This window comes from Diadema antillarum, unplaced genomic scaffold (genome assembly GCF_040938485.1).
Source record: "Diadema antillarum isolate AM-2024a unplaced genomic scaffold, OU_Dant_1.0 scf00000172, whole genome shotgun sequence".
Classification (NCBI taxonomy): domain Eukaryota; kingdom Metazoa; phylum Echinodermata; class Echinoidea; order Diadematoida; family Diadematidae; genus Diadema; species Diadema antillarum.
Genome location: NW_027271061.1, coordinates 1,596,600 through 1,623,757, shown reverse-complemented (window position 1 = coordinate 1,623,757; position 27,158 = coordinate 1,596,600). Strand labels below are relative to the sequence as shown.

Here is a 27,158-nt window from a genome sequence, read left to right as displayed (position 1 = left end):
ACAGTCCAGAGCAACATAATTGGACATTCTTGTTGAGATGATGAAATGAAAAGATCATTGTATGCATCACAAGTATGGTTTGCTTCTGCTGATACGCCAGATTTAAACATTGGCAGATTTATTCTGTATTAAGCAATGCAGACCAAATTCAATTTTCCAGAAGTTTGGATCAATTAAATGTGGGATACTGCATGACAATTATTAAAGTTGTTGCAGGATACGTTTTGGAAAACTGCAGTAAAATATCATGACAGGAAGGTATCATACAGTGCCAGAAAATTGCAGCATTATCACTCAGAATAGCTGTCTTATGACTATGAGAGAAAATTTGCCAGGTTTCAGCTGTATACTATCAGAAAGATTCGAAGGGAGGAATATTTCCTGTGAGGTATGACATACATCTACAAAAACCAGATCTTGTTATTGCTATTGACAAGAGGTTCCTAGTGGTACAACAGTGAACACAACTACTACACAGATTCACATGACAGCGCAGACGGCCGATTGCACAACATGGTCATCCTTCTTGATGACCTCTTTCCCAACCTCACTGACCAAGACTGCCTCGTTGACCAAGACTGCATCGTTGCCATAGCGACTGTATTTGACGCAAGACGTGCCCGGTTTGTCGGTTTCATCCTTGCCACGAGATGGAGGCGCCGTCCTGCGCGAGTACTCCTCCTTGAACCTCCTCTGCTGATCTTTGAAGATCACCACCGAGGTGTCCTGGTAGCGCTCCCGAATAAACTGCCGCGACTCCGTATCAACGGCTCGCCTACCGAGAAATCGATGCGCCACGTTTCCTGCTGGTTCCCCAAACCGACACAGCTGTAAAGGATAGCGTACCTGTCCCTGTCCACTGGCATGTGTATGGGCCTCAGGGCTCTCCTCGGTGACAGTTGCACCTCACTTACATCCTCCACATGAATCGGCTTTCTTCATCACAAGCACTGCCTTTTCATGAAGCTGGAATGTTGTTTTGTCCAATTTTCATTGAAACAGAGAAAGAAAAATCACATGGTAAAAAACCTTCACCAAGGATAAACCTCCTGAGTCCTGAGCTAAAATTTGATCGCACACAAAAGCATAATGTGTATTGTAACAGGTTTATCAGTTTAGCTAAAATCAAGATCAGCCATAATTCCCTTACTACTACTAACGTTAGACTGCACTGTCTACTTAAAATAAATTTACAGCCCTTTTTAATCAAAGTATACTAGATCTAATACAATCACAATAAGGCGCCCGCCATAAATTACCTTTGATTTGAATAGGCTTTATGCAGTGGCGGATCCAGACGACAGAGGGGGGTGCACTGGGTGCACGCCCCCTCTTTATTTTTGGTTAAAACAAAAGAAAAAAAAAGAAAAACGTGGGTTGCGTGCACCCCTTTAATTTTGCAAAGGCGCCTCCCCTTTATGTAATTCCTGGGTCCGCCCCTGTTATGGTAATAGGCATACATTATAAACATACACAATTTCCACTGTTTTAATGATTTTCATTACGTATCGTGGGCCTGGCCACACTGCAGAAAATACATGTACACCAGCCAAGCGGGCCTATGCTAATAATGGCATGCATGCCATGCATACATGGCCATACCCATGGGTCGGCCATTTCATTCGAGATCGATCGAGATGTGATGAGACGAATGAGATTAAAATTTACGTGTATCGACAAAAGTTCGGATAGCTTAGAATAGATTCTGTACTCACCTGCTTACATAGGTCACAGGTTTGCCCACACAGGTTTACTGATAAATATATGAGACCGATGTCTACTGGCGGTTTATAGTTCCACTTGTTGCCATCATACAGTAGCTTGTTCTTGCTGTTTCTTTCATCTCTCAACCCCGTGTACAATGTACTGTACGTACTGTAGACAACACGTACCTCGGAAAATGACTTGCTAGACAGACACTACACATGCACGCTGCTGCATGCGCTGGGCTATGCAAGGGTCACTGCACTGCATGCTACAACGCTGCAGCGGGGTGCGGTAGAAGATCCGCCTCGAACGTGCAGTTATGAAGCTAGCCGTGCTCGCTTGCGCTGGAGCTGAAGCTAGATCACCGCCGCGCCGCTCCCTGGCCCTACCGCCATCTGCCAGGCCGCCCGGCCCCGCAGCTGCAGCTGCCCAGCCGGCCGGCCGCGTACGCAGCCCGTCACCTCATCGCAGGAGCTCACTGAAGATAAGATGGATGAGGCAACTTTAGAGGCAACAATTGCCGCTTATAAGCAACAGGTTGGTTCTTTCGTAATCCTATCCTTCTTGACAATTTTGTCTTGAGTGAATGTTGGCAAATATCGTCACGCTTCAGTGAAATTAGTACTTCCAAGTGTCAAGTATATCATCAGAGTAATGTAATTAGACTCTTGACTAGTGTTGGGTGTTTCAGTCCCATACGTTGTTTATTTTGCATGTTCAGTTTAGATTGAACAGCAGCGTGAAAGGCAGACAAAATACTGTCAGTATTATAAACGCAAGCGGCCCATTAATTCTACACCACACCTCCTGCTATGCTACATGTAGAAATTAACCTGTCTGAAGGTTTTTGTGCACAGTCAAACCAAAGAAGATGAAGAAGAAAAGGCAAGGAAAAGAAGGAGAAAAGGAAAAAAAGAAGAAAGAAAGAAAGAAGAAGATATTAATTTTTAATCTTGTCCAAAATATTGTTTACTGTATTAGCATTTTTTTCCTGTTTTCTTGTTCCTAATTTTTCTGTGTTTTCCTCCTTGCGTGTTTTCTTGTATTCATCTCTCACTATTCACCTACCCTATATCCCATCCCTTATGTTAATCTTGTGAGTTGTGGCATTTCGTCTTCCTCCACATGTTTTTTTTTTTCTATCCTAACACCTTTTTCTGTACTACAGCTTTTTTATCCTCATTTTTGTCCCCGCCGAACGAGTTCGAGCAGGGGACTATGAAACGGGCTCCGTACGTGTGTGTGTCCGTCCGTGTGTCCGTGTGTGCGTCCGTGTGTGATCAAAATCTTCAATTTGCTACTTCTCTGTCATTTATGAGCCAATTTTAATTCTGTTTGCTTTATATGATAGGACTACAAGGGAGCTTTGAAACTTCTACACAGAATTTCAGTCGTGACCTTTGACCTTGACCTTTGACCTATATTGTACATTTTGCTACAAAATGCTACTCCTTCGCCATTTCTAACCCGATTTCGATTCCGTTTGCTTTATATGATGGCACTAGGTGAGGGCTTCAAAACTTCTACACAGAATTTTAACCTTTGACTTCTTTGACCTTTGACCTTGATTTTTGACCTATATTGTACATTTTGCTACAAAATGCTACTCCTTCGCCATTTCTAACCCGATTTCGATTCCGTTTGCTTTATGTGATGGCACTAGGTGAAGGCTTCAAAACTTCTACACAGAATTTTGACCTTTGCCTTCTTTGACCTTTGACCTTGATTTTTTACCTATATTGTACATTTTGCTACAAAATGCTACTCCTTCGCCATTTCTAACCCGATTTCGATTCCGTTTGCTTTATGTGATGGCACTAGGTGAGGGCTTCAAAACTTCTACACAGAATTTTGACCTTTGCCTTCTTTGACCTTTGACCTTGATTTTTGACCTGTATTGTACATTGGCTACAAAATGCTACTCCTTCGCCATTTCTAACCCGATTTCGATTCCGTTTGCTTTATGTGATGGCACTAGGTGAGGGCTTCAAAACTTCTACACAGAATTTTGACCTTTGCCTTCTTTGACCTTTGACCTTGATATTTGACCTGTATTGTACATTGGCTACAAAATGCTACTCCTTCGCCATTTCTAACCCGATTTCGATTCCGTTTGCTTTATGTGATGGCACTAGGTGAGGGCTTCAAAACTTCTACACAGAATTTTGACCTTTGCCTTCTTTGACCTTTGACCTTGATTTTTGACCTGTATTGTACATTGGCTACAAAATGCTACTCCTTCGCCATTTCTAACCCGATTTCGATTCTGTTTGCTTTATGTGATGGCACTAGGTGAGGGCTTCAAAACTTTTACACAGAATTTTGACCTTTGACATCTTTGACCTTTGACCTTGATTTTTTACCTATATTGCACATTTTGCTACAAAATGCTACTTCCGGCGGGGACATATATTACGCACCGCGTAATTTCTACTTTTCCTTGTTGTTTTTGGTTTTCCTCTGTCTCATTCTTCTTCTCAATGGCTCTTAATTCACCTGTACCACCACTGCCCTCAAGATAAACATCTCAAATACCCGGTATGGTACCTCTTTTTATGTCATAACAGCTCCAGCAGGTGGAAGCAATCTGCCAGAATGCCAGCGGCGAGGAGGCAGCTAACCTTACACAGCTTCAAAATGACCTGAGAGAAGTCATTGAGCTCACTCAAGGTACACAAACAGGGCTATGCAAATTGCATATTGAGGGAATTTGTTTATACATGTCATTAAGATAATATTGCTCCCAGTATTCAGTATTTAAGGTTGTTTCAAAAGTGTATTCAAGTGTTATGCACATCTTGACAACATATTCACCTGAGAACAAGAAATTGTCTGACCTTACCCTTCCTAACAACAACAAAATTTATTCAACTTGGTTCAGACTTGGGTCATAACAGGAGCTCCACGAAAGCATCAAAGTACTAGCAGGTATTAAATTGCTCATAATTTCCATCACCTGCAAAAAATATTAATATTTTAATATATGATTATTCATAATCAGAGTACAAAGCTCCCTAATTATGAAACAAGATTGTGATGTCTTATAACAGCTGTAAAATCACCATTCTCCCAGAATATACCTGTATATCATCCATCATCACCTAGGATGATTTGATCCTCTTGCTTGTAAAGTCATGGAAATGATATCTGTGTGAAATTTGTAACATTTATACGTGTTACAAATTATTATTAGCAAAATACCAAAATGTTGACATTTCTGTGGAAAACTCAGTTGATTTAGATTGCAATGAACATGTCAGTATATTATTGGCATTGCTTTTACAAGTGGAAGAGTATAAGTGTGCAAGATCAAATGATTGACATACTCTGTACTATGTATTGTTTTTTCCACAGGGAGTTTGCTGTCTCTGAAGAAGAGCGAACTGCTGAGCTATGTTGATGACATCACAACCAAACCTGCTACAACAACAAACAGCCATACCTGTAAAGGCAGAGAGAATGAAGACCCACCACTCAGTAATAGTATGGATGAAGAATTTGCAGCATTTCAGGTGATTCAGACTTTGCATATTTTCAGTTTTCCTGTATTAGAAAGTTTGGTCAATGTACATGACAGTGAGACAATTTACTAATACACTGCACACATTTTCCATCACTGTTAATACTCAATGAATTGTTAGATCAGATGGACAAATATAATTGTTCAATATGTACAAATGTTTACTTATACACATGTATGCATGTTGTGGCTCACACATCTACTCTACACTGTGTATGCTCCTTTGTAATTTATTTCTTCTATAGTTAACTTTTCAATTCCAACTAAAGTAAGATATTCTACCAAGAAAACACTAAATAACTTTATTGGAGATTGCCTAGATTTAAAAAAAGAATAACAGTAACAATTTGTTCAGCTGTCCATAAAACCAAGACTGATGAGGTGAAACCACAGTAAATCCAATATTTACTGAATATTAAATTTCATGTACTTGCTGCTGTATCTTTCCTAAAATGAAAAGTGAGCAATGAAAATGTGATACCATGAGGATTCCTTTTTGCATACAGTCTTTTTCATTCCTTTTTTCATACATTCTATCTCATAACTGGTGTAAAATTAATCATCATGCTATGGAGTTAACATGACATGGGACCATTGATACATTTTTCACAGGCTGCAATAGCAGACGAGGGTAGCTCACGACCTGCATCCCCAGTTCACACAGAGTGCAATCCAAATGCTGTGCATCGATGGGAGAAGAGCGACTACAAGCGAGAGGATGAGGAGACACCAGACAATGACAGCGATGATGATGATGATGATAAGGAGGAGGATGAAGAAGAGGAGGACAGACGCCTGAGTGACATTACAGGCACCAAGTGTAGCATTGTTTATCGGCACGAGTGGGGAGCCCAGCAGAGGCACAATGCTGTCGTGCTATCTGTGGAGCCTTCCCGTGCTAAAGATGATGAGGTACGTTTGTAGGGGCCAGAAGAGACAGACTGTATCTGATCTGTGGCTGAAAAATCTTCATTCTTGGCTTGTGCTACTTTTTTTTTTTTTTTTTTTTTGGTAAGGATATAATCACATCATAGGGACCTTCCATTGACGCATAAATATAATGTATGTCCATCTGACTTATCTGGGCCTTGGCATGTTCTTTATATACAGAGCTGCATGACTGCTTCGTTTTTGAATAAAATAATGGTATTTAGTTTGTTTAATCTTTGTTCATCCGTAAAACTCATTGTATTCTGAATGATTTTTTGTTTGTTTGTGTTATGCAATTTGAGTTCGCAGATAAGATACCTGGTATTGTATTTGCCTTCAGAATGTGTTTTGGGGTAGGTGTTTTTGTATAGACGAGTATGTTTTCTGGTTTACAGATGTTGGCATCCCTTATTTGTTCTATCCATGTTCAAACAGATGAGTTGAAAATATGTTCCAGTATCATCCATGCTTTGCAAGGCATGTATACAGTCAGACTTACTGGCCAGAATACACAAAGGAAGTATGAATCAGGCCATAGACTATGCAAGTATTGATAACATAAGTGGGCACAACACATTCAATGTATACCCACATACATCAAATAATGAACACATGTGCATGCACAAGATATGGGTATTTTGCACTTGTAATCCACGGGCTAAATTTAAATCCTGGATTTGGTGTCTAATACCATTTCAGATTAGGCTCAAGAGTTTTTAAATCGATACTCGTTGATCTTTCTGTTTTGTTTTCTCTGTCAACCAGGTTCGAGTGCGTGTGTTGTTCTGCAATCCCACCAACGCTGCCATGAAACCATGTCCCTTCTTCTTCAAAGGAGAATGTCGATTCACAGAGGAGGACTGCAGGTAACTACTTACAGCGACATATATCAAATCCCCCCATCCCCCTCCCCAGGCCTGAAAGAAGAAGATTACTTTGATCAAAAAATGTCTCATTGTGTCTAACATCACTATTCATGATAATGAATAAAGGAATTTCCCGTCACCTGTTTATCATAAAATAAAATATGTACAGAAGTTACAATGAAAACAATGATTGCAGCTACTGTGGCAAAAGGAACAATCATTAAGATTGTGACCATTTTAGGGTGAAGACTTTTCTTGGACATTCTGAGGCACAAGGCAGTAGACATTCGTATAGAATTTTTTCAAAGAATTTTATCTTTGCACACCTCATGAGTAGACAGTCAAACGGGGTCAATTGTGTCCATATTCTTTCATTTATCAAGTTCATTGTTTTCAGATTAGCTTGTATGTGTCGTTTTCTCTTAAATTGTGAGTCTGTGTTTGCATTGTCTTCTGTGAGTGCAATATTTTCCAGGTTGTGTGTCAGCAACAATGAGTAGAGGACTAGAGTTGGAAATGAGATTTTAGTGGTAATAAGTTTGTTTGCGCATTTCAACTTTCATACAGGTTTTCCCATGGTTTCAGTGTGAAGGTGACAGACCTGAAGTCATTCCAGGAAGTTGATCTGAGGTAAGCTGGCTGACTGCTGAATTGTTTAGTGCATCTGTGGAGAGTTCTTATAAAATTGGTTAACCCACTGAAGCTGGAATCTATTTCATAAATTACCTCAGGTGTTATATTGTCTTTTTTTCCATAGGAAGGTTCAAAGAAGTCTGTGTGGGTCAATACTAGTGTACATCCCATATGATGTCTTTCTGATATTGCGTCAGTTTTCCCGCTGCTTCTTCACATTAATATGTTGGCTTTTAGCAGTGTTCATTTCCACCTTTTTCTCTTTTTTTTTCTATTTGAGACATGAGGCTTGATAGAGAATTTCTGTCATCTGAGAGTATAAGTTTTCAAAAATTAGAATTCATCTAATCCTTTCCTTCACTTTCACTCGTTCTCTCTTTCTGTGTTGTTATCTGCCCATCTCCTTTTCTTTCTGTGTATTGTTTGCTAAACAACAACAGCTGCCTGTCAATCGAAGCGAGGTGTCTGGCTAAGTATACTGATGACATCTGGTACCCAGCGGAGGTGATTGACATAGACACTGAGGCTGAGCGGATCACAGTGTGTTTTGAGTCCTATGGTGACAGCAAGACGTTGGGTGTGAAGGATGTGCTACCCCTTGGTAATTTGCTTAGCCCTCTTTCGTTTGCTGCATTTTTCATTGATGATTCTAAATGTTATGCAATGTAAGAAACTAATAGAGGTGTGTCCTAAACTGTAAGTATGGGCATACATCCGAAAGTTAAAAAACAAACAAACACACAAACACACAGACAAACAAACAAACTTGGTTCATGAAAGCAAGAGATTATTAAGTGGACGGGTGAAGGTTGAGGTATGAGTTTTCTTCAATTTGTCTCCCTCCACAAATAAAATTTGTAAGATGACAGGTTCGAGTCCGGTGGTTCCTTTTTCCTAACATGTTTGTTAAATTATAGATTATCAGTTGCGATCTTACAAGTTTCATTTGTATAGAGAGAAAAATTGAAGAAAACCCCCACCTCAAAGTTGATTTCTGTTTTAATGAATATGTAAGTGGTTATCACCAAGAGTACTCTAGTCCTTTCTTTTTTCTATTTTTTTATCTTTTTTTTTTTGGGGGGGGGGATGGGATAATCCTAGTTTGCCTCATCATAACCATTTTACATTTACTTGACGTCATATTTTCCATTGCAGTTTCCACCAATCTTGATTTTTATTGTCAGTGTGTATTCTCTGAAAAAAAAAAATCATAGGCTCACAAGACAACCAAAGTGATGATGATGAAGGTGAAGATGACAAAGATGCTGATGATATGGACAGCGATTGCAGTGACCACGACCACCCTTCGACATCGTCTTCGCTGTCATCACTCTCTCGTCTCGGTGCCCAGCGAGAAGGAGAAGAGGAGGAGGAGGAGATGGCAGATGTGCTGTGGGTGCCCACTGGCCCCTCCTGTCGTCTGGGGGAGTGGGAGGCACACACGAGGGGCATCGCCTCCAGGCTCATGGCCAAGATGGGCTACGAGATCGGGTGAGCAATGGCCATGTGGAAAAGTAGCGTAGATTGCTGGATGTGTAGTGGAGCTTTTACGTTACTGTCCGGTTCTAAGCTTCAACCTCGCTCTAAGATGTTAAGAATCCTGGATTCACTATCTTCAGTGCAGCACAATTGACTTTTTTTTACCAAGTTCACCATGTGTGGTATGTAGTTCCAGTAAAATGTATGTCCTGAATTATGATACCCCGAGTTTTCAGCATTAGCAGACCTCTCAACCATACTGAATTTGGAGGAAAGAATCTGAATTTTGACCATTTCCAGCTCTTGTTTCAACAGTAATTTCCTATTTTTGTTGGGATGATTTTACTGCACACTCCTGTGGGAACTGCTCTTTCTTTGCTACTTTTGAGCTAAATCATCCCTATTTTTCAGTCAGAAAGTTTGGGAGGTCCACATTAATTCCAGAAAAATAGTACAAATCATGTAGACCTACATGCTTTGTCAATGTCATCTTTAGTACATTCTCTTTAAATTGATTTGTTGTACAGGAAAGGTCTGGGAAAGAATGGTGAGGGCAGGACTGAGCCTGTAGAAGCAGTCATAGTTCCCGCAGGTAAGTACAACCAAAAAAAAAAACTTTGGTCATGATGCTTGGGTATAGCTGAGAGAAATTGTCTGTGCATTCTGCTCAGATTTTGGCAGGAATCATCTCAACGAGCAGGGAATCCAGGGTTATTTAAACAGTACATGCAGTTCCTACGGGGGCCTTGGAGCAGGGCTAAAACACTCAGAATTTCAGTCCTCATCTCTCTATCCAGTAGTGTAGCTAAATTGAATTGTGTTTAGATACCACTTTAGGTAAAAGAGCAGTACATATTGTCAGTGCCTGTGAAGAGATAGTTGCATTTTAGTTTAATGGCACATCCTCAAGTTGCACCATAGAGTGGTTGCCTCAAAAGTCCATTCATTCAGTCTTAAACTTCAGATGAGCTGAAGCCCACTTGGGCTCTTATGTCATGCTTTGTTTTGTTATTCTCTCAATTAAAAAAAAAAGACTGTTACCATGTTTGTCAGAGAGACCATTAAAAACAAATGATGAAAATTAAACAACAGTCAACCCAGTGCCTCAATATACGATGTAATTGTAATTCCTCATATTGTTGATTTCTGGCACACATGTGAGCAAGGGGTTAACCCGTTGAGGACGGACTGATTTGGCTATAACATGCACTTCCAATAGACACCTGCCCAGGTATTCTTGGGATTTGTCTCCAACGGGTTAAGGTTGTCTTTTGCATCACATTACTCACACCATTATCTGACTTTTGTTTCCCCCCACAGGAAAATCACTAGACACGTGCATGAAGCTGAGAGAAATGAAAAAGCTTGGAATTGTTGGGAAGAAGAAAGCCAAAAAGAAAGGCAAGGGAAAGAAAAAGAAGAAAAAAGGTGCGGGAGGTGCTGGAACCACTGTAAAGAAACCCAGGGATGTCTTTGAGTTCATCAACACACATCTTGGAGCAAAGAAAGGTGGGTCGATGAGACGTGGTTGATCTTTTCACACTCTTGTCTGCAAACAAATATCGTCATTGCAAATAATCGATTTGAACAAATATCATCATATTGTGATTTTTTTTTTTCTCGTGTAATCCTTCCAGGTGAGATTTGTGTCAATACACCAAAGCTGTATGTGTACATCTGTGTAATATAATGTCATAATGTGACTGTAATATGATCTCATAGTGTGACTGTGTAATATGATCTCATAATGTAACTGATGATGCCTTGTGAGAAAGTGTATGACATCTGCATCTCCTGTTATGTTGTATTCTGATTTCTTTTTCTTTTCTGTTTTCTTTTTCTGTTGTTATTGCCATAGTATGTTAAAATGATCTTCTCCCACTGATAGTGCATTTAAGAAAAGCATTGCGAGCCATGTTGTATGCTTGTAAGTGCGCACTTCTACAAAATGATGTCACAGGGTAAAAGCAATTCTTTTTATTCTTTTTCTTTAGTAACAAAGCCCTTGGTATTAGCAATCTTTAGGGGATATCCTTGATGAGCTCTCATTCCTGTCGTACTTAAAATTTCAAAATATTTTGAATGTCATCATCATTTGCCATTATCTCTTTTTTTTTTTTTAGAGGGAGTGCATAAACATGAGCAACACATACTCAGCCTTTAAAAAAAAAAAACAGACAGTTTCCCTCGTAAGTTTATATGACCACTGCAGATATTTGAAGACTGTGTTTATGGTTTCATTTTTTCATCATTTGGTATTTAACAGTGAAGCCACCTTCTTTCTTTCCGTAACACTATTCCTCTCTATTTTAGTGAAAGTTAACGAGCTCCTGGCGGACAATGCGACTCTGGTCAAGTCACAGAAGAGACCAAGAGAGGAAAGCAAAGGGGAGAGAATTGCAAAGAGTCGGCAAATCAATGTACAGGTGAGTAGGGACAGTCAAACCGTCTGTAGTGACTACCTGTGCAGAAAGACCATTAAACTGGATCTCTCTAGAATTGGTGTGGATATGTTTTGATGTTTGTGTGTTACAACCTCTGTCAGCAAAAGCTACTGTATAAGCTGTTATTTTTAATAGTGAGGGTTTAATTTTCGCGAATCACAGTTGGACCGTGAATTTAACAACACGCGAAAATGTCATCATGCGCTAAGATAATAGTGCACTTATGATGGGCTCTGTGTCAATTCGCGAAAACAATACCTTGCAAAAATGTCCGTGCCATCCTCATTTGCAAAAATATCTGTACGCGAAAATAACAGTGTATACAGTATCTGTGCTTCCTATGAGAGATGTTCAACCACAGGTTCAATGTAAAACTGAGTGAAGAACACTGTGGTATAAAGGCAGGCTTTTCTAGTGGCCTCAAGACGCATCAAGACACATATTGGTATATGATTTAAATTGCACATGAGACAGTTTATCTTGGTACTCATGAAAATGAGTTCAACCGGCAATGAAGTGAGTGAAGTTTCTGCTTGGACATATTCAAGTTGCTCCATAAAGTGCTTTGTGTTAATTAACTTTTATGTGAAAACTGAACACAAAAGTATTTTGTCACATTTTTAACATTTAACCCATTGAGGACAGGCTGATTTTCCTAATACAACATGCATTTCCCATAGACACCTGCCCAAGTATACGTGGGACTCTTCCTCCACAGGTTAATGTCATGCACATGGTACTGTACGAGCTGAAATTTTCATGGTGGTTTTATTTTCTCGAATTTCGCGAATCGCCTTCGAACCGCGAAAATAACAACGCGCGATTAACTAAGTTCAGTTAGACCCTCGTAACCGCGAAATTAACAGCACGCGAAAATGTCCTCCAAGTAGCAATTTTCAAAAATATCGGTACGCGAAAATTTCAGCTCGTACAGTATTAGAGCTGGGAGAGGCATTACATATTGGGCCCTTATTTGCCATTTCAGCAAATTTGCATGATTGGTTGTGGTGACATTACAGTACAAAATATGTCATACGTATTTCCTTTTGTTATTCCTATGCTATTTCTTCTGCACTTCTCACTTTTATGGAACAGCTTATGAAGACACAAGAAGAGGTGAGGGCTACAGAGAAGAGATTGTCACATCTACAACAATCACTTGCAAGGAACAAAGGGTAAGTGCCATTTTCTTCTGCCATTTCATTGACAGCTCTTTACCTCGATTTCAACTTGAATTGTAAGAGGAAAAAAGATATAAGCATAAAAACTGCAGCAACTAGTTATTCTTAAAAGTTAGTCAAGCACTTTCCACAACATATCAGGTTTAGAAAGTAGATGGAATATGCTGTGCATTTTTAATAGTCTTTTTACGTGGATGTGGTTCAGAAGCCAAGAAAAGAATATTCTGTAAAGAGAAAATTTACAGGTTAATCACTTGAGTGAGCAGACTTTTGTACAGGTAATATGGTGCACTCCCGTTGTAATGAACACGGTTATGACAAAATTTTTGTTATAACAAAGTAAGAATTGAGCCACATTATTATCTGCTCTGTGTTTATATTGTTTATTTGTTCGGTTATAACAAATTTCAATATTACGAAAGAAAACTGCCGGTCCCGAGGACTTCGTTATAACAGGAGTCCATGGTATTAACTACTACATATTAAGTTACTTCACATTTGTCGTCCTCCAGTTTTCTTGGTCTATGACTTCAAGAGACAGAGAGCTGGATGACACAAAATTTCATTATTTTTTACATTAAAGCAGTCAACACAGGATTTTGATGATTCTGACATTTTAAGACATGATAACTGCATGTAATTTCATCCATTCACACTTGATTTTAAACAGTTATTGTCCCTGCCGAACGAGTTCGAGCAGGGGACTATGAAACGGGCTCCGTACGTGTGTGTGTCCGTGTGTCCGTCCGTCCGTCCGTCCGTGTGTCTGTCCGTCCGTCCGTCCGTGTGTCCGTGTGTGCGTCCGTGTGTGATCAAAATCTTCAATTTGCTACTTCTCTGTCATTTATGAGCCAATTTTGATTCTGTTTGCTTTATATGATAGCACTACATGGGAGCTTTGAAACTTCTACACAGAATTTCAGTCGTGACCTTTGACCTTGACCTTTGACCTATATTGTACATTTTGCTACAAAATGCTACTCCTTCGCCATTTCAAACCCGATTTCGATTCCGTTTGCTTTATGTGATGGCACTAGGTGAGGGCTTCAAAACTTCTACACAGAATTTTGACCTTTGACTTCTTTGACCTTTGACCTTGATTTTTTGACCTATATTGTACATTTTGCTACAAAATGCTACTCCTTCGCCATTTCTAACCCAATTTCGATTCCGTTTGCTTTATGTGATGGCACTAGGTGAGGGCTTCAAAACTTCTACACAGAATTTTGACCTTTGACTTCTTTGACCTTTGACCTTGATTTTTGACCTATATTGTACATTTTGCTACGAAATGCTACTCCTTCGCCATTTTTAACCCGATTTCGATTCCGTTTGCTTTATATGATGGCACTAGTTGAGGGCTTCAAAACTTCTACACAGAATTTTGACCTTTGACTTCTTTGACCTTTGACCTTGATTTTTGACCTATATTGTGCATTTTGCTACAGAATGCTACTCCTTCGCCATTTCTAACCCGATTTCGATTCCGTTTGCTTTATGTGATAGCACTAGGTGAGGGCTTCAAAACTTCTACACAGAATTTTGACCTTTGTCTTCTTTGACCTTTGACCTTTGACCTTGATTTTTGACCTATATTGTACATTGGCTACAAAATGCTACTCCTTCGCCATTTCTAACCCAATTTCGATTCCATTTGCTTTATGTGATGGCACTAGGTGAGGGCTTCAAAACTTCTACACAGAATTTTGACCTTTGACTTCTTTGACCTTTGACCTTGATTTTTTACCTATATTGCACATTTTGTTACAAAATGCTACTTCCGGCGGGGACATATGTTACGCACCGCGTAATTTCTACTTTTCCTTGTTTTTATTGGGCAGCAAAAGCTGAAGTGTTTTTAGATGGATGTGAAAACGGCTTTAGATTAGACTTCAATAAAGTTCATATGCGAATTTTACATTCATGTTGCTATAATGGACCAGATTTATCTTCCCTTTATGACATCCTGTCATATTTGTTGCTAGGGAAAAGTAGATTGCTTGTAACACAGATTTACAACCTTTGAGAGTCAATATGTGAAAGCCAGACTTATTGTCTACATGTATTACCTTTTTTTATTTCTTTGGTTTTCCTTGTTTTTAACATTTCTTTATATTATTTCTTTATTTATTTATATATTGACAGAGACAAGGCAGCCTGTGTAACAATTCAAGCCGAGATAGCCAAGGCAGAGCAATACCTCATTACTGTCAGGTCTTCAGAGAAGAAACTGGAAAGGCAGAAAGACCATCGAGATGGACACAAAAAACTGACGATATTCTGATTCCAGTGAATTCATTAGACTTTATCCATGCCGAGATTATCAGGGACTGCCCAAACCAAAGTTTGGAAGTGCAGCGGTGGTGGAGTTGTACCTTGAAATAGAGATTCTTGCCTCCAATGTGCAAGCGGAAAAATGTGTGTTACTGGCGCAGGAGTGTTGACACACTATTAAACATCCGGAACACAAGGCTTGGAATGTAGTCAGCAATGTCAACTCGAGTTTGAGCATGCAAGTCAACAAGCCAACACTTCAACGCCTTTATCTCCAGTGAATGCTTCACTTCTGACTTATATGAGGGAAATATGGTGTGTGTGAGCATTTTTTTCCCCCAAGCAACTTTTCACATTCAAGGAATATAAGTGCGTGTCATCAGATATTCATAGAATCTAGTCACACTTGATCTGTTGAATATACCAGTAGACCCCTTTCAAGGAAACTACGAGTAGCAGAGATGCAGGAGTGCCCAGTACCATTTTCTTCCATTATATTTGTACAGAATTCATTATTAGGGTACCTTGTCTGCATACAAACGTTGGCAGCCATGCTTTTCTGCATAGCTGTTTTCTGCTTCCAAATGGAACATCACATTGTCCGCAGAATTAGCCCATCCTTATTGCTCCAAAAAGAGAAACTGAACACCAGTCTCTGAGTGACTTGGATACGCACTCTTTCTATGTTTACCAAGAGATTGTTAGCCACTGTTGCTTCAAGGCATCTATTTCGCTGGCACTCGAGTGCATAATTGTATGAGAAAGGTATGGCTAGTACAGAAAGTGTGTCTGTATTCCTCGGGAAGGACATCTTGTACAGACGGACTGTGGGGATACAGCACTGCCCTACTTTGGCAAAAGGAAGCAAGTTACATTTTTATGGATACACTGTATTGACTTTTTTATTGATTTGGCATATTTGAGGCATGCTCTATTTAACTGAAAAATCCAAAAGTTACAATTTTGGCCCATTTCTGAGATATTCGGGTGGCAAAAGCAAGTGCACAAATTTGCATGAAAAAAAAATGGCAAAAGGAAGCAAGTTACAACCTCATGATCTGATTGTCACTTGCTTCCCTTTGCCAAATCATACATATTTACACACAATCTAAAATGCTTTGGCAAAAGGGAGCAAGTAACATCCTTATATGATTGTCACTTGCTTCCTTTTGCCAATTTTTTATGTTTGCTACAAATCTATAATACTTTGGCAAAAGGAAGCAAGTAAAATTCTCATGATATGATTGTCACTTGCTTCCTTTTGGCAATTCTTTATGTTTGCTACAAATCTATAATACTTTGGCAAAAGGAAGCAAGTAACATACTCGTGATATATGATTATCACATTTCCTTTTGCCAGATTTTTCATGTTTGCCACAAATCTATAGTACTTTGGCAAAAGGAAGCAAGTTACATGATAATGAGTTTGTATGGGAATATAAAAATTCTTCGAATTGTCATAAATGCATCACCATATGACTTGCAGGAATACCAACATTATTTCTCATCACAAACTTCCATGTTGAAGGGCCTACCCAAAAACATATTTTCTTCATTTGTAGCATTTGTACTCGATGTCACTTGCTTCCTTTTGCCAAAGTAGGGCAGCGCAGCACGCGGCATGTATTCCATTACTTCATGCCCGTGATGTACTTACTTGCACTTGCATTTTAGGTCTTAAATGAATTTAACCTCATCATGTGACAACATTTTTGGTAAAATCAATGCTGGCTGTCATTACGGTCATATTGCATCTGTGATGCTATTTATTGCAGTTCATGTCTACTACATCTTAAAGCACAGGACAATGAATAAATGTCAATAACAATGCTTTTTGGGGTATCAATTTGTATTTTATCATCAAAGAGTGTGAGAGTGAGAGTGATGGCAAACTCAGATTACAAGAGGTGATTCATAGGATTTGGTCCCCACACTTGGCAATGGATCTCTGTTATGCACAATGTTCTATCAAAGTTGCAAAGACAATGGGACCTTTGATAAAGTTCATTTATGTAAATGTATGTGTATTGACATTTATACACATACAAATAAAAAAACTATGCATAAACTTAGCACATCAAGATCTCAAGTCATCCACTATGACTTGAACACTGTCAAAACCTGGGTAAAAGAAATGAGCTCACACCACATAATTCATGTTCACATCATAAAAATTTTATTAACATCCGCTTTATCACAGCATCTTGCATTGCAATGATTGAGAACTACCTGTAAAGCCACATTTTACTTCACATTTTAGTGCTCCACAGGCACTCTGTGTAATAAACTGGACACAACACATTTCCTCCAGATTTGTACTGGGAGACTGAGTTATCACAGGCATTTTACACAAAAAAAAGAAGGCATTTACCAGGGTACTGGTACACTGTAATTAGTTAATGTGCACAATACTGTATAAGCTGTTATTTTCTCGTACAGATATTTTCGCAGAATGAGGAGGTCTCGGGACATCTTCGCGAGATGTTGTTTTCGCGAATGGAAACTTTGGCTATTGTAAGGGTACTGCACGTGTATTAACCTGTCGCATATAGCGGCATTTTGTGTGTTGTTAAATTCACGGTCCTAGAGTGATTCGCGAAATTCGCGAAAATTAAACCCTTGCGAAAATAACAGCTTATACAATATAGTATGCAGTCCGGCAGTACTTAAACAACCTGCTTGTCATCAACCTTTCTCTAGCATAGATGAGCACTGTGGACCTTTCACATCCTATAGCACTTCTAATTTACTTTAAATGGTAAGATATGTAATTTTTGCTGTCCTTTCAAATTAAAAAAGTAATGATACAAAATATCAGGGTCACAGCGAGTTGATATTTAATTGTAAATTCTACAGAAAGTACTTTTCGTGACATACATGTACACTATGAAAACTTGCTATACATGTACATTTGACTGGTCTTTCACTCGGAAAATGTCTGTCTCTATTACATATATTCGAAGTGTTAAAAAGTCATTTGCCTTCTTTTGCAATAATTGTTTTCAGTGACACGATTTGAACATCTACTAGGCCCTATATTGTTAAAATACTGAGAAAAAGATCACTCGCCTAAAACACAAACAAAAGAAACCCTGCATTTACAAGCTCCAGCAAATAAAGTATGGTGATGAAAACCGATGCTTTACAATAGAATGTATTTCAAAGACATTTTCCCAAAATCAATCTGCCACTGCTTTCTTAGCATGCAAGTCACATAAATGCAGATGATACAAAACAGAGGCTAATAGCTAAGCAAATCATACAATTGCTAAAGTAAAAACAAAACGGACCTTCTCAAATGGCAGAAATGCTGGTGTCTGTCTTCCATATGTTAAGAAAGGTCATAAATTATCATCACTGCCATGAGGCAAGCCTTCAAGTCTTGTCACATGTTTGTAGTACAATTTGTTGTTCAGCACAATGCAGCACACAATTTCAATTCTTTGCACACTGCATCTTGTCACTTTATCAATCACATCGTATACAATGCAGTAGCTGGTTATGGGTTGTTATCTATCATTTTTAAATGTACATTGTGTAGCTCTTACCAATAACAAAGTTTTTTCTACAAGTTTGCCAATGATGACAATATACATCGCATTTTCAAAGAAGCATGTGGGAGCTTAATATGTGATCACAAGAATACTTATGAATTTTATGATGACTTATGAATTCCATAAATTGTTTTCAAAACAGATATATGAATACCTATCCCTGAATCATCATCATCATCATCATAAATAATGCTTTGCATCACAGGTATTCAACATTAAAAACAGAAATACTCATGATTATAATAATGATAATGATGACAATATTTAGGTATTATTGTATTACCTCTGCCAAGTTATCTCTTTGTAGGCATTGGTTTGTCTGTCTGCAAAATAAGTCAAGAAGTTGTGAACAGATTTGAATGAAATTTACAGGAAAATTTCGTAGTCGTAAAGAAATTTGTATGAATTTTGAAGGATTTTCTTATCATTTGGCAGATTAAGTAAATGAACTTTGGAGTTCAAGCTGCACATATTTGAGGTTTACATGCGCGCAATATGGTGCATGCCCTGCTTGCGGCGCTGCGCAGCATGCAGGAAGCTGATGACATACCAGTAAATACAAGGCTTCTTCACCATTGGGAAATTGAGCAATTTTCAGCATGCATGTTATTAGTGGAAATGAGCTGCTTGGCGAAGGCCTGCGCTCTCCGAGTGCTTTTCTCATTCTTGTTGTTGTTGATGTTGCTAGTATTTCTATCATTATTATTATCATAATTATCATTATCCATTAACCTTTATGAAAATGAATGATATGCAAAGAGCTTTTATATTTTACCCAGTCTGTAAGCCTTTGTAAATATTGTAACTACAAATATCAAACCTTTGACAAAAATACACGTACTAATGGGCAAACCAGAGATATGCTTTGAGTTTAATTGAATTGAACGCTTTGCGCTGAAATCTTTTCTAGAGGCCGTCAATAAAATGTATGCACATGACATAAAAAGTCAATCTACCTGAGGGAGTTGATGCTAGACACCGATAATCAGTCCTCTCTCCCCCCCCAAAAAAAAGAACCCCAATAACAACCAAACAATAGCGGTCAAGACATCAAGCTAAACTTATCCTTTTGATACCTGCTTATAGTGGCCTCTCAATCATAGCATACATATACAACTGAGACTAAGAAGCTCAAGCATACCACACAAAGCATATAAAGTAAACAAAAGTACATGTATTCAGGTGCGAGTTTCTTCACTTTGTCTCCCTCTACAAATCAAATTTGTTAAGATCGCAACTGCTGATCTGTAAATTAACAAATATGTCGGAAAAAAGGAACCAGTGGTACTCGAACCTGTCATCTACTGCTTTCCGGGCATATATTGTTAGTATATTTGTGAAGAGTGAAAACTAAAGATAGCTGGCAGAGAGAGAGAGAGAGAGTGCAGGGGAAGAAGTTGGATTAACAATAATGATGTGATTCCAAAGAAGCTTTCACAATGATCTAATATGTACACTTTCAATTCATCTAATAAATATGTAACAAAGTGATTACTCATTTGCTGTATTCTGATTTCTGAAATATTTACGAAATATTATGCACAAGCACTTACCTATAGATCCAAAATGACCTTCTCATCATCATCTCATTCTATTACTGATGAATGCATTACCAAGGTTAGAAACATTTGTTATGAATTTCAACTATTTACAGGAATGTCTTAACCTTACACTTTGATTTTGGATGCGTGCACAACTTGTTAGTTACAAATACTTTGCAGAGCAAGAGGAAAAATGTGGGTCATAATGCTGGAAATCAAGATTTCAATCACCACCAGAAGTACACTGCAAGGGACACAAGGAATACGATGACTAACACAGCAGCAATTTTAGCATTTCTTGATCGGAGATTTAAGGACTTGGCATCTTTTTTGTATTGCTGTGACATTGTTGACAGTCTGGAAGCCTGGTTGTCCAATTCTGCGAACAAAAACAATTTTGAGACAAAGGTGATTGAGCAACTCCGCATGGAATACCCCTTCAGTGAAACATTGAGTCAATTATATAGACAGAAAACAAAAGAAAAACAACTTGAACAGGTTTCAAAACTTCAGCATAGCACACATGATGATCACCTGTCTGAAGTTAACCAAGTTATTTGTGAGCACCATGATACACATTTGGCTCAATGCTACTCTCACCCATCTGTGATTCTCTCCTGGATTTCCCAAAATTGAAAAATAAATTTTGCTTTGTTAGAAACCAGTTAAAGTTTCACTAACTTACAACTTGAGAAGCAATTACTGTGGATTCAGAGTTCATGGCACCTGAAATATTGACCAACGATTTGGGAACCGTCAAAAGAAAACTGCTACAGCGAGCACTAGAAGCTCACAAACCGTCTCACCTGATAATGCAACACCCCTCTGCATGACATCGTCTATGTTTTGTACCATGATTTTCTGCACATCTTGCAGCTCAGAGTTGATAGTGGACAAATTTCTCCGTGCTCTTGTGTCCGTATATGACTTCTTAATCTTTTGGAGGTATGTATCTGTTTCACGATGAAGAAAATAGCAAAAACAAATGTTTAAAAGAGGTAATTTTTTTTTTTTTCATAGCTATATGTTTCAACCTAGATACGGATCCATAAAGCATATTCCTTATTATACCTGTACAAATATTGCACAGCGTCCGTTTTCCACTTCCTGCAGGGTATAAAGTCATTCTCACACATTTGTTTTCTGTACATTAATGAATATATAGCAATTTACAGACTCAACAACCTCAACTAAGATTAACCTCGCATCTACGGGAATAGCTGAAAGAACAATTCTTAAGATGCTCTATTCATATAAAATGAAAATGTTACTGAAAAAGCAGAATAATCTCTCATGTCTTCACTTGCACATCAATTGTTGAGTAAGGTGCTTCTGTGTCTGACCATTTTGGGGTGACAAAACCTGGAATTTTTTTCGTGAAAATCTGTCCAGATCCTCATTACTGTTGTCACTTTTTTTTTCAGAAAGTGTTTCATCATCATCATAAGCAAATAGAATAACATGTTCGTCCATATCCTACAATGATGGAAACGTCCATCTGTGTCAGTATAAACTATCTAGAAAGTTTGCCATTACATGCTATCAGTGTGCAGTACATTGAAGCCACATAGGAGGGGGCTTTCTCACCGAATTCAATGAAAGAATATGGCCTCGAGACTGTTGCCACCCGCTTGCCATACTGTGAGTAGAATTCTTGGTGCAGCTCTTCCAGGTAATTGAAGGCCAATCTCTTCGAGAACGATTTCTCACACAGAGTCAGGTAACAGATGCCAGTCTGGATCAAATAACTTATGTTGATAATGCACACAGAAAAACAGAAATATTCATGAGTTTATGGTAACTGTGTGTATTGAGGTAATGGGATAGAGCATTATATTACTGGTATACATATTACATGAGAATGACAGAGGATTCCTCAGATACTGGATACAATTTTATAATCTACATTTACACTTCTTAAAACAAAAGACAGAAGACAAAATGGCAAACTTCACTTGCATTTTTGTGCTAAAAGATATATGATAATCATTTAGGATGCCCATGAACTTCAAACAGATGACTACCTTTGAAAACAATCTATTGACAATATGCTAATAGACCATTTATGATTGAAATGCTGTGGACTAATGATAAAGCTTTGTGGTTCTACACAATCTCCAAAGATCCTCAGAAGAACTGACTCCTTAAATCACTGATACCAAGTTCTTCAATGTAATCCACTCCTTCAAACTCACTGAAAAATCATTGGTCCAGATTCAATACTGCACTTTGATGGTGACTGGTCATTCAGCTTCCGAAACAGCATCTTGGCTTGATTCTGATAATCTTGCAGACTTCGCCCAGCCTGCATATGGGAAGTAAGCAGAAGAATGATGAACAAACCATAATTGAATATCTTGTTTTTAAAAAAAATTTTTAAAAATGTTACAGTGAATAACTGAAGTGCACTGTGCTCTTCTTTTCAAGTTTAAAAATCAAACCACGTTCTGGAAACAGGTATCAAACAAAATTTTGGATGCATACTGCATACACAGACCAGTTATACAGCTTCACTAGCAATGAAGTAAGGAGATGGATATCAATGGGGTCTTGTAAAGTATTTCATGAGTAGACCTTGGAAGCTTGACCTACTACAGTCCAGTTCGGGAAACCCACTCACAAGGGGGGCCCCTCCTTATAAGTAACCCGTCCCCCTTATAAGTAACCCCGTCCCCCTTATAAGTAACCCCCGGGGCACCCCTTATAAGGAGTCTCCACGCTTTTTTGCAATGCAATGCGAAAATGAAAGGACTGCGGCAATTCGCTTGATTATGTCCATAAAGCTTCACAAGTTTCCTAGTTACTCACGAAATTTGAGCAAAATCGGTTTGAATATTTGAGGCATCATATCTAAAATCATGGATTTAAATGCGATGTCAAACGACCCATGCTTGAGTGCAGACGTGGCGACTGAGTACATGTACTCAGTCGCCACGTCTGCACTCAAGCATTGCCGCGCCGCCGCGCCTGGCGACACTCGCGCCAGTAATCGCTCGCATTTCAGCATTCGCATGGGTCGTTTGACATCGCATTTAAATCCATGATTTTAGATATGATGCCTCAAACCGATTTTGCTCAAATTTCGTGAGTAACTAGGAAACTTGTGAAGCTTTATGGACATAATCAAGTGAATTGCCGCAGTCCTTTCATTTTCGCATTGCATTGCAAAAAAGCGTGGAGACTCCTTATAAGGGGTGCCCCGGGGGTTACTTACAAGGGGGACGGGGTTACTTATAAGGGGGACGGGTTACTTATAAGGAGGGGCCCCCCTTGTGAGTGGGTTTCCCGAACTGAGTCCAGCTTGATGACAATAGAGATCACTATATAAATACACTAAATTTGACCTCCCCTGCCAAAATTGGACCGCACGCAAAAAGGATAAGCCAGTGCTCAGTCAAATTGTGGATGGCGTTATGGTCAAATTTTGCATGGCTGACTTTTAAATGACAGACAGTTAATCATCATAATGAATACTGAAATTACAATTCATTTTTGAAATAACCATCACAACTTTATTATTATTTTCTATATTGTAGTGCCGACGATCTATTTCCTTTGGTAGCTATCATGCATGGCTATAATATGGTGTGTAAACTTGTCTTTACATTTAAATTTAAATACCAACATTTGCAAGTCTGGTTTAATCTAATAGAGTGAGACCCTAGTCAAAAATAACTCGGGGAGCTTTGTCAGCCTCACATGCATTAATCACGACCCATAGATAATGGATAGATAGAGGTGCTAAATGGTAAATTTTCTAGAAAATCTTTACTGACGTGACAATAATACATAGAGTAATACTAGGCTCTATACTGACGATACATGGCATGAAATATATTGATGGCATAAATAACTAAATTTTATTTTATACGTACCTGTTCATCTTCCTGCATGGATGCTGCTAACGGCAGTCCATCAGCTACACGGGCAATCATTGTCATCAACACCATTTCTGCAGTACTGCAATATCAATATCAGATTATCTACTGAATGGATCGTCTCAATACTGCTTTCCCCCTCCGCCTCTGCTGCGCTGCGTGTCCCTACTTGCGGTTTACGATAAACAAACACCGTTCAGCACGGGTAGGACTAGGTAGTTCGACCAGACTGTAGAGTTGCTAGTTACTGGAGCATCTGAACACGGCTTTTCTTTAAAGAAATAGTCACAAACAACAGCTAAAGCACTAGAAAGTATATGGAGGAATATACTTGCGAGAAATAACTCTCTGAAAGGTCTACATTTGTCTTCATTACCCCGATTTTGCTGCGGTAGCAGAGTCTACGTGGAATTAAAAAGAGAAGAGATAAGATATGTGCGTACAATCAAATTATGAATTACATGAAATGCAAAAATTAGCTTTAATATGCAATGATAAAAATCGTAAATAGATTTATTTATTTAAAATTAGATAAGAAATAATGAATTGTGTTTTTCTGTGATCTTTTAATGGATATCAAAATGCAAAGTATTGAACGTTCAAGTCTGCGGAATCCGAACGAAATCGTTAACCATCCGAGCCTATTTGTCTTACTTTGCAGAGTTTATTGTGAGTATCTTAAGTGAATTATAAGAACCGATAGAAATCCATTGTAATTTTTGTCGATGGGTATTTTCCATTGCAATAATAATTCTTCAAAAGTTACGAAAATGGAATTTTAAAAAGGAGCCCGGTTACTTACTTCGGTCCCACATACTCAAGTCGGTGTCACGTTTGTGGCTAGCCACATTGCATAAATGCATGGCCATGACGACTCATGGCATGAGTCCACGGTGAGTACGAGTTGACTCCACCGCACCGGGGCGGGAGCGGGGCGTGCATGATGCATGAGATGTGAGAGGATTGGAAACAGCGACAGGCAGCTGACGGCGCCTCCACCTATGTACTTGCAGTAGGGTAAGGGCACCAGTATTCGGTCAGCCCCCGGTATTCGGTCACTTATTAATAGACCACTCATAATCTATTACTAGTCACCAGCCAGTAAGTTCAACTGTCACAACACACGCAAATCACACTAATTCACATACTTGCACACTCATTCACAACAGGAAACTCCCTTAGCCCCCTCTAAAAATCCATCCAAAATCCCAAATTTTACCGTCAAAAGTGCAGAATCGGCGCAACTTTCCAAAAGCGCGCGCGGATAAGGCCCAGTCTTAAGAATACGGGTCGCCGAAAAAGCGCTAAAAATCGAGAAATAGGCCGTTCTCTCGCGGGATTTTTTGTTTATCGCAAGCTTGGAGTGTGATGGTATCCTCAAAAACGCAAAGGAAAAACAAAATTTCCGTACGTGCCGATACAGTGTCTCAATACACAAGGGTTGAATGCAAGTGCCGAGTCCCCAGTATTCGGTCACCAACGGGCGCCGCAACGTCGCCGATGCAATTTTGCGCCAACAAGGTAGCGCGCGCGCGCGTTTTTCAGCTGCCTTGAACACGCATTGACTTTGAACGCGCATATCGCGTGACCGAATACTGGAGCCGGTGACCGTATACTGGGGAATTTTCAAGGTGATATATTTTGCGATTTTGTGAAATTCTGTGTGATATTTAACAAAATAAAAATTGAGATTAAAGAAATTTGATATATTTCACATACATTGCTGTAGATATGATGTACACACAATGTATGTATGTATTATTTTAGTTTGAAAAATATTGCAAAAAAGCTTAAGTGACCGAATACTGGGGATGTTACCCTAGTTGAGTAGTGTCACATCACACACTGTGAATACTTTTACGCTTTTGAATGTCAGTCCGGGAAACCCGCTCACGAGGCCTGCTCCCCCGCCCCGAACGAGCACTCCTCTGCCTCAGGAGGCCTACGGAGAGCCTCATGATGCTCCCGGAGAGAGAGACTCATGAAGCTCCCTGTTCACTTTTTATTCATCTCATATCTGACATATAAATTGTCGCAACTTTGCACGGTGAATTTTTGTTACACACACATGTCCACTATCCATGATGAAAAGAAGAAAAAATTCTGTCTGTTTTTTTTTAGAACAATCAAGTTTTAATCAACCGATGCACAGCGACCCATCGAAACACGGGCGCCAGCGGGTTCGCTAAATGCAAGGCTGCCGCACCTAGCGGCCTGATCCGACTAAATATTTTGGGTGCTTTTTTCTGCGGCTCTCGCCTCTCCGCGCACCAATCAGCCTCGTGAAGCTGAAGTCTGACATCTCTTTACAAAAATTCGTAACGAGAAAAATAAAATCAGTACTAACCTGATCTTGTGCATATATTCCAAATTACTATTCCACGCTGATAGAGTAGGTGGGTACTCCAGTTTGTTAGCAAACTAATCACTTTGTAGGTATGATGGGTTCACTTTCTTCGTCAATTCCGCCGTCCACTAACCTTTGGGCGCTTTTTCTGGAAATCCGAGACACGAAGTTACATCACATCACACATCCCCATCCAGGACATACAGACAGCACGCAAGCTGTGAGATTTTCAAGGCGAGCGTGCGTGCGCAAGCTCGCTCTGAAAATCTCTCAGCTTACGCGCTGTCTGTATGTGCTGGATGCGTGATGTGATGTGACGTTGCATCGCGGGATGATTCCAAAAAAAAAAATGTTATTGTTATCAAAAAATATGACCAATGACAAACACAGTGGTCAAGATTGAGTGGACGAGGGCCATGTATTCCCCAATAAATCTACACATGAACTGAAATTACACCTGCTATCATACATAGGTGCTAGGTTTTTGTGTTTTTTTCTTCTTATTTGATATCATTTTGTTGTTGTTGTTTTTATTCATTATCATTTATTTTATTATCTTTTTTTACTATCTCCTTGCTAGGAAGGGTCATCGGAGACACGAAGTTACATCACATCACACATCCCCATCCAGGACATACAGACAGCACGCAAGCTGTGTGATTTTCAAGGCGAGCGTGCGTGCGCAAGCTCGCTCTGAAAATCTCTCAGCTTGCGCGCTGTCTGTATGTGCTGGATGCGTGATGTGATGTGACGTTGCATCGCGGGATGATTCCAAAAAAAAAATGTTATTGTTATCAAAAAATA

General features: G+C 39.2%; 2 protein-coding genes across 2 annotated transcripts; one reads left to right on the top strand and one right to left on the bottom strand.

Annotated features, from left to right (window-relative positions):
• The first annotated feature begins 2,196 nt into the window (after positions 1–2,196).
• Positions 2,197–15,770, top strand: LOC139722792 (zinc finger CCCH-type with G patch domain-containing protein-like). The gene is made up of 13 exons (XM_071634081.1): positions 2,197–2,244; positions 4,275–4,377; positions 5,062–5,219; positions 5,840–6,139; positions 6,923–7,023; positions 7,591–7,653; positions 8,097–8,257; positions 8,871–9,147; positions 9,663–9,727; positions 10,456–10,644; positions 11,449–11,561; positions 12,675–12,754; positions 14,906–15,770. Exons 1-13 carry the CDS (start codon positions 2,197–2,199, stop codon positions 15,042–15,044), a joined length of 1,797 nt encoding a protein of 598 aa, XP_071490182.1. The 3' UTR covers positions 15,045–15,770.
• A 4,393-nt stretch (positions 15,771–20,163) lies between these two features.
• On the bottom strand, positions 20,164–24,107 carry LOC139722791 (vesicle-trafficking protein SEC22b-like). The gene is made up of 5 exons (XM_071634080.1): positions 24,005–24,107; positions 22,325–22,434; positions 21,717–21,877; positions 20,936–21,082; positions 20,164–20,508 (listed from the first exon to the last, which is right to left on the bottom strand). Exons 1-5 carry the CDS (start codon positions 24,077–24,079, stop codon positions 20,357–20,359), a joined length of 645 nt encoding a protein of 214 aa, XP_071490181.1. The 5' UTR covers positions 24,080–24,107; the 3' UTR covers positions 20,164–20,356.
• Between the last annotated feature and the right edge of the window lie 3,051 nt (positions 24,108–27,158).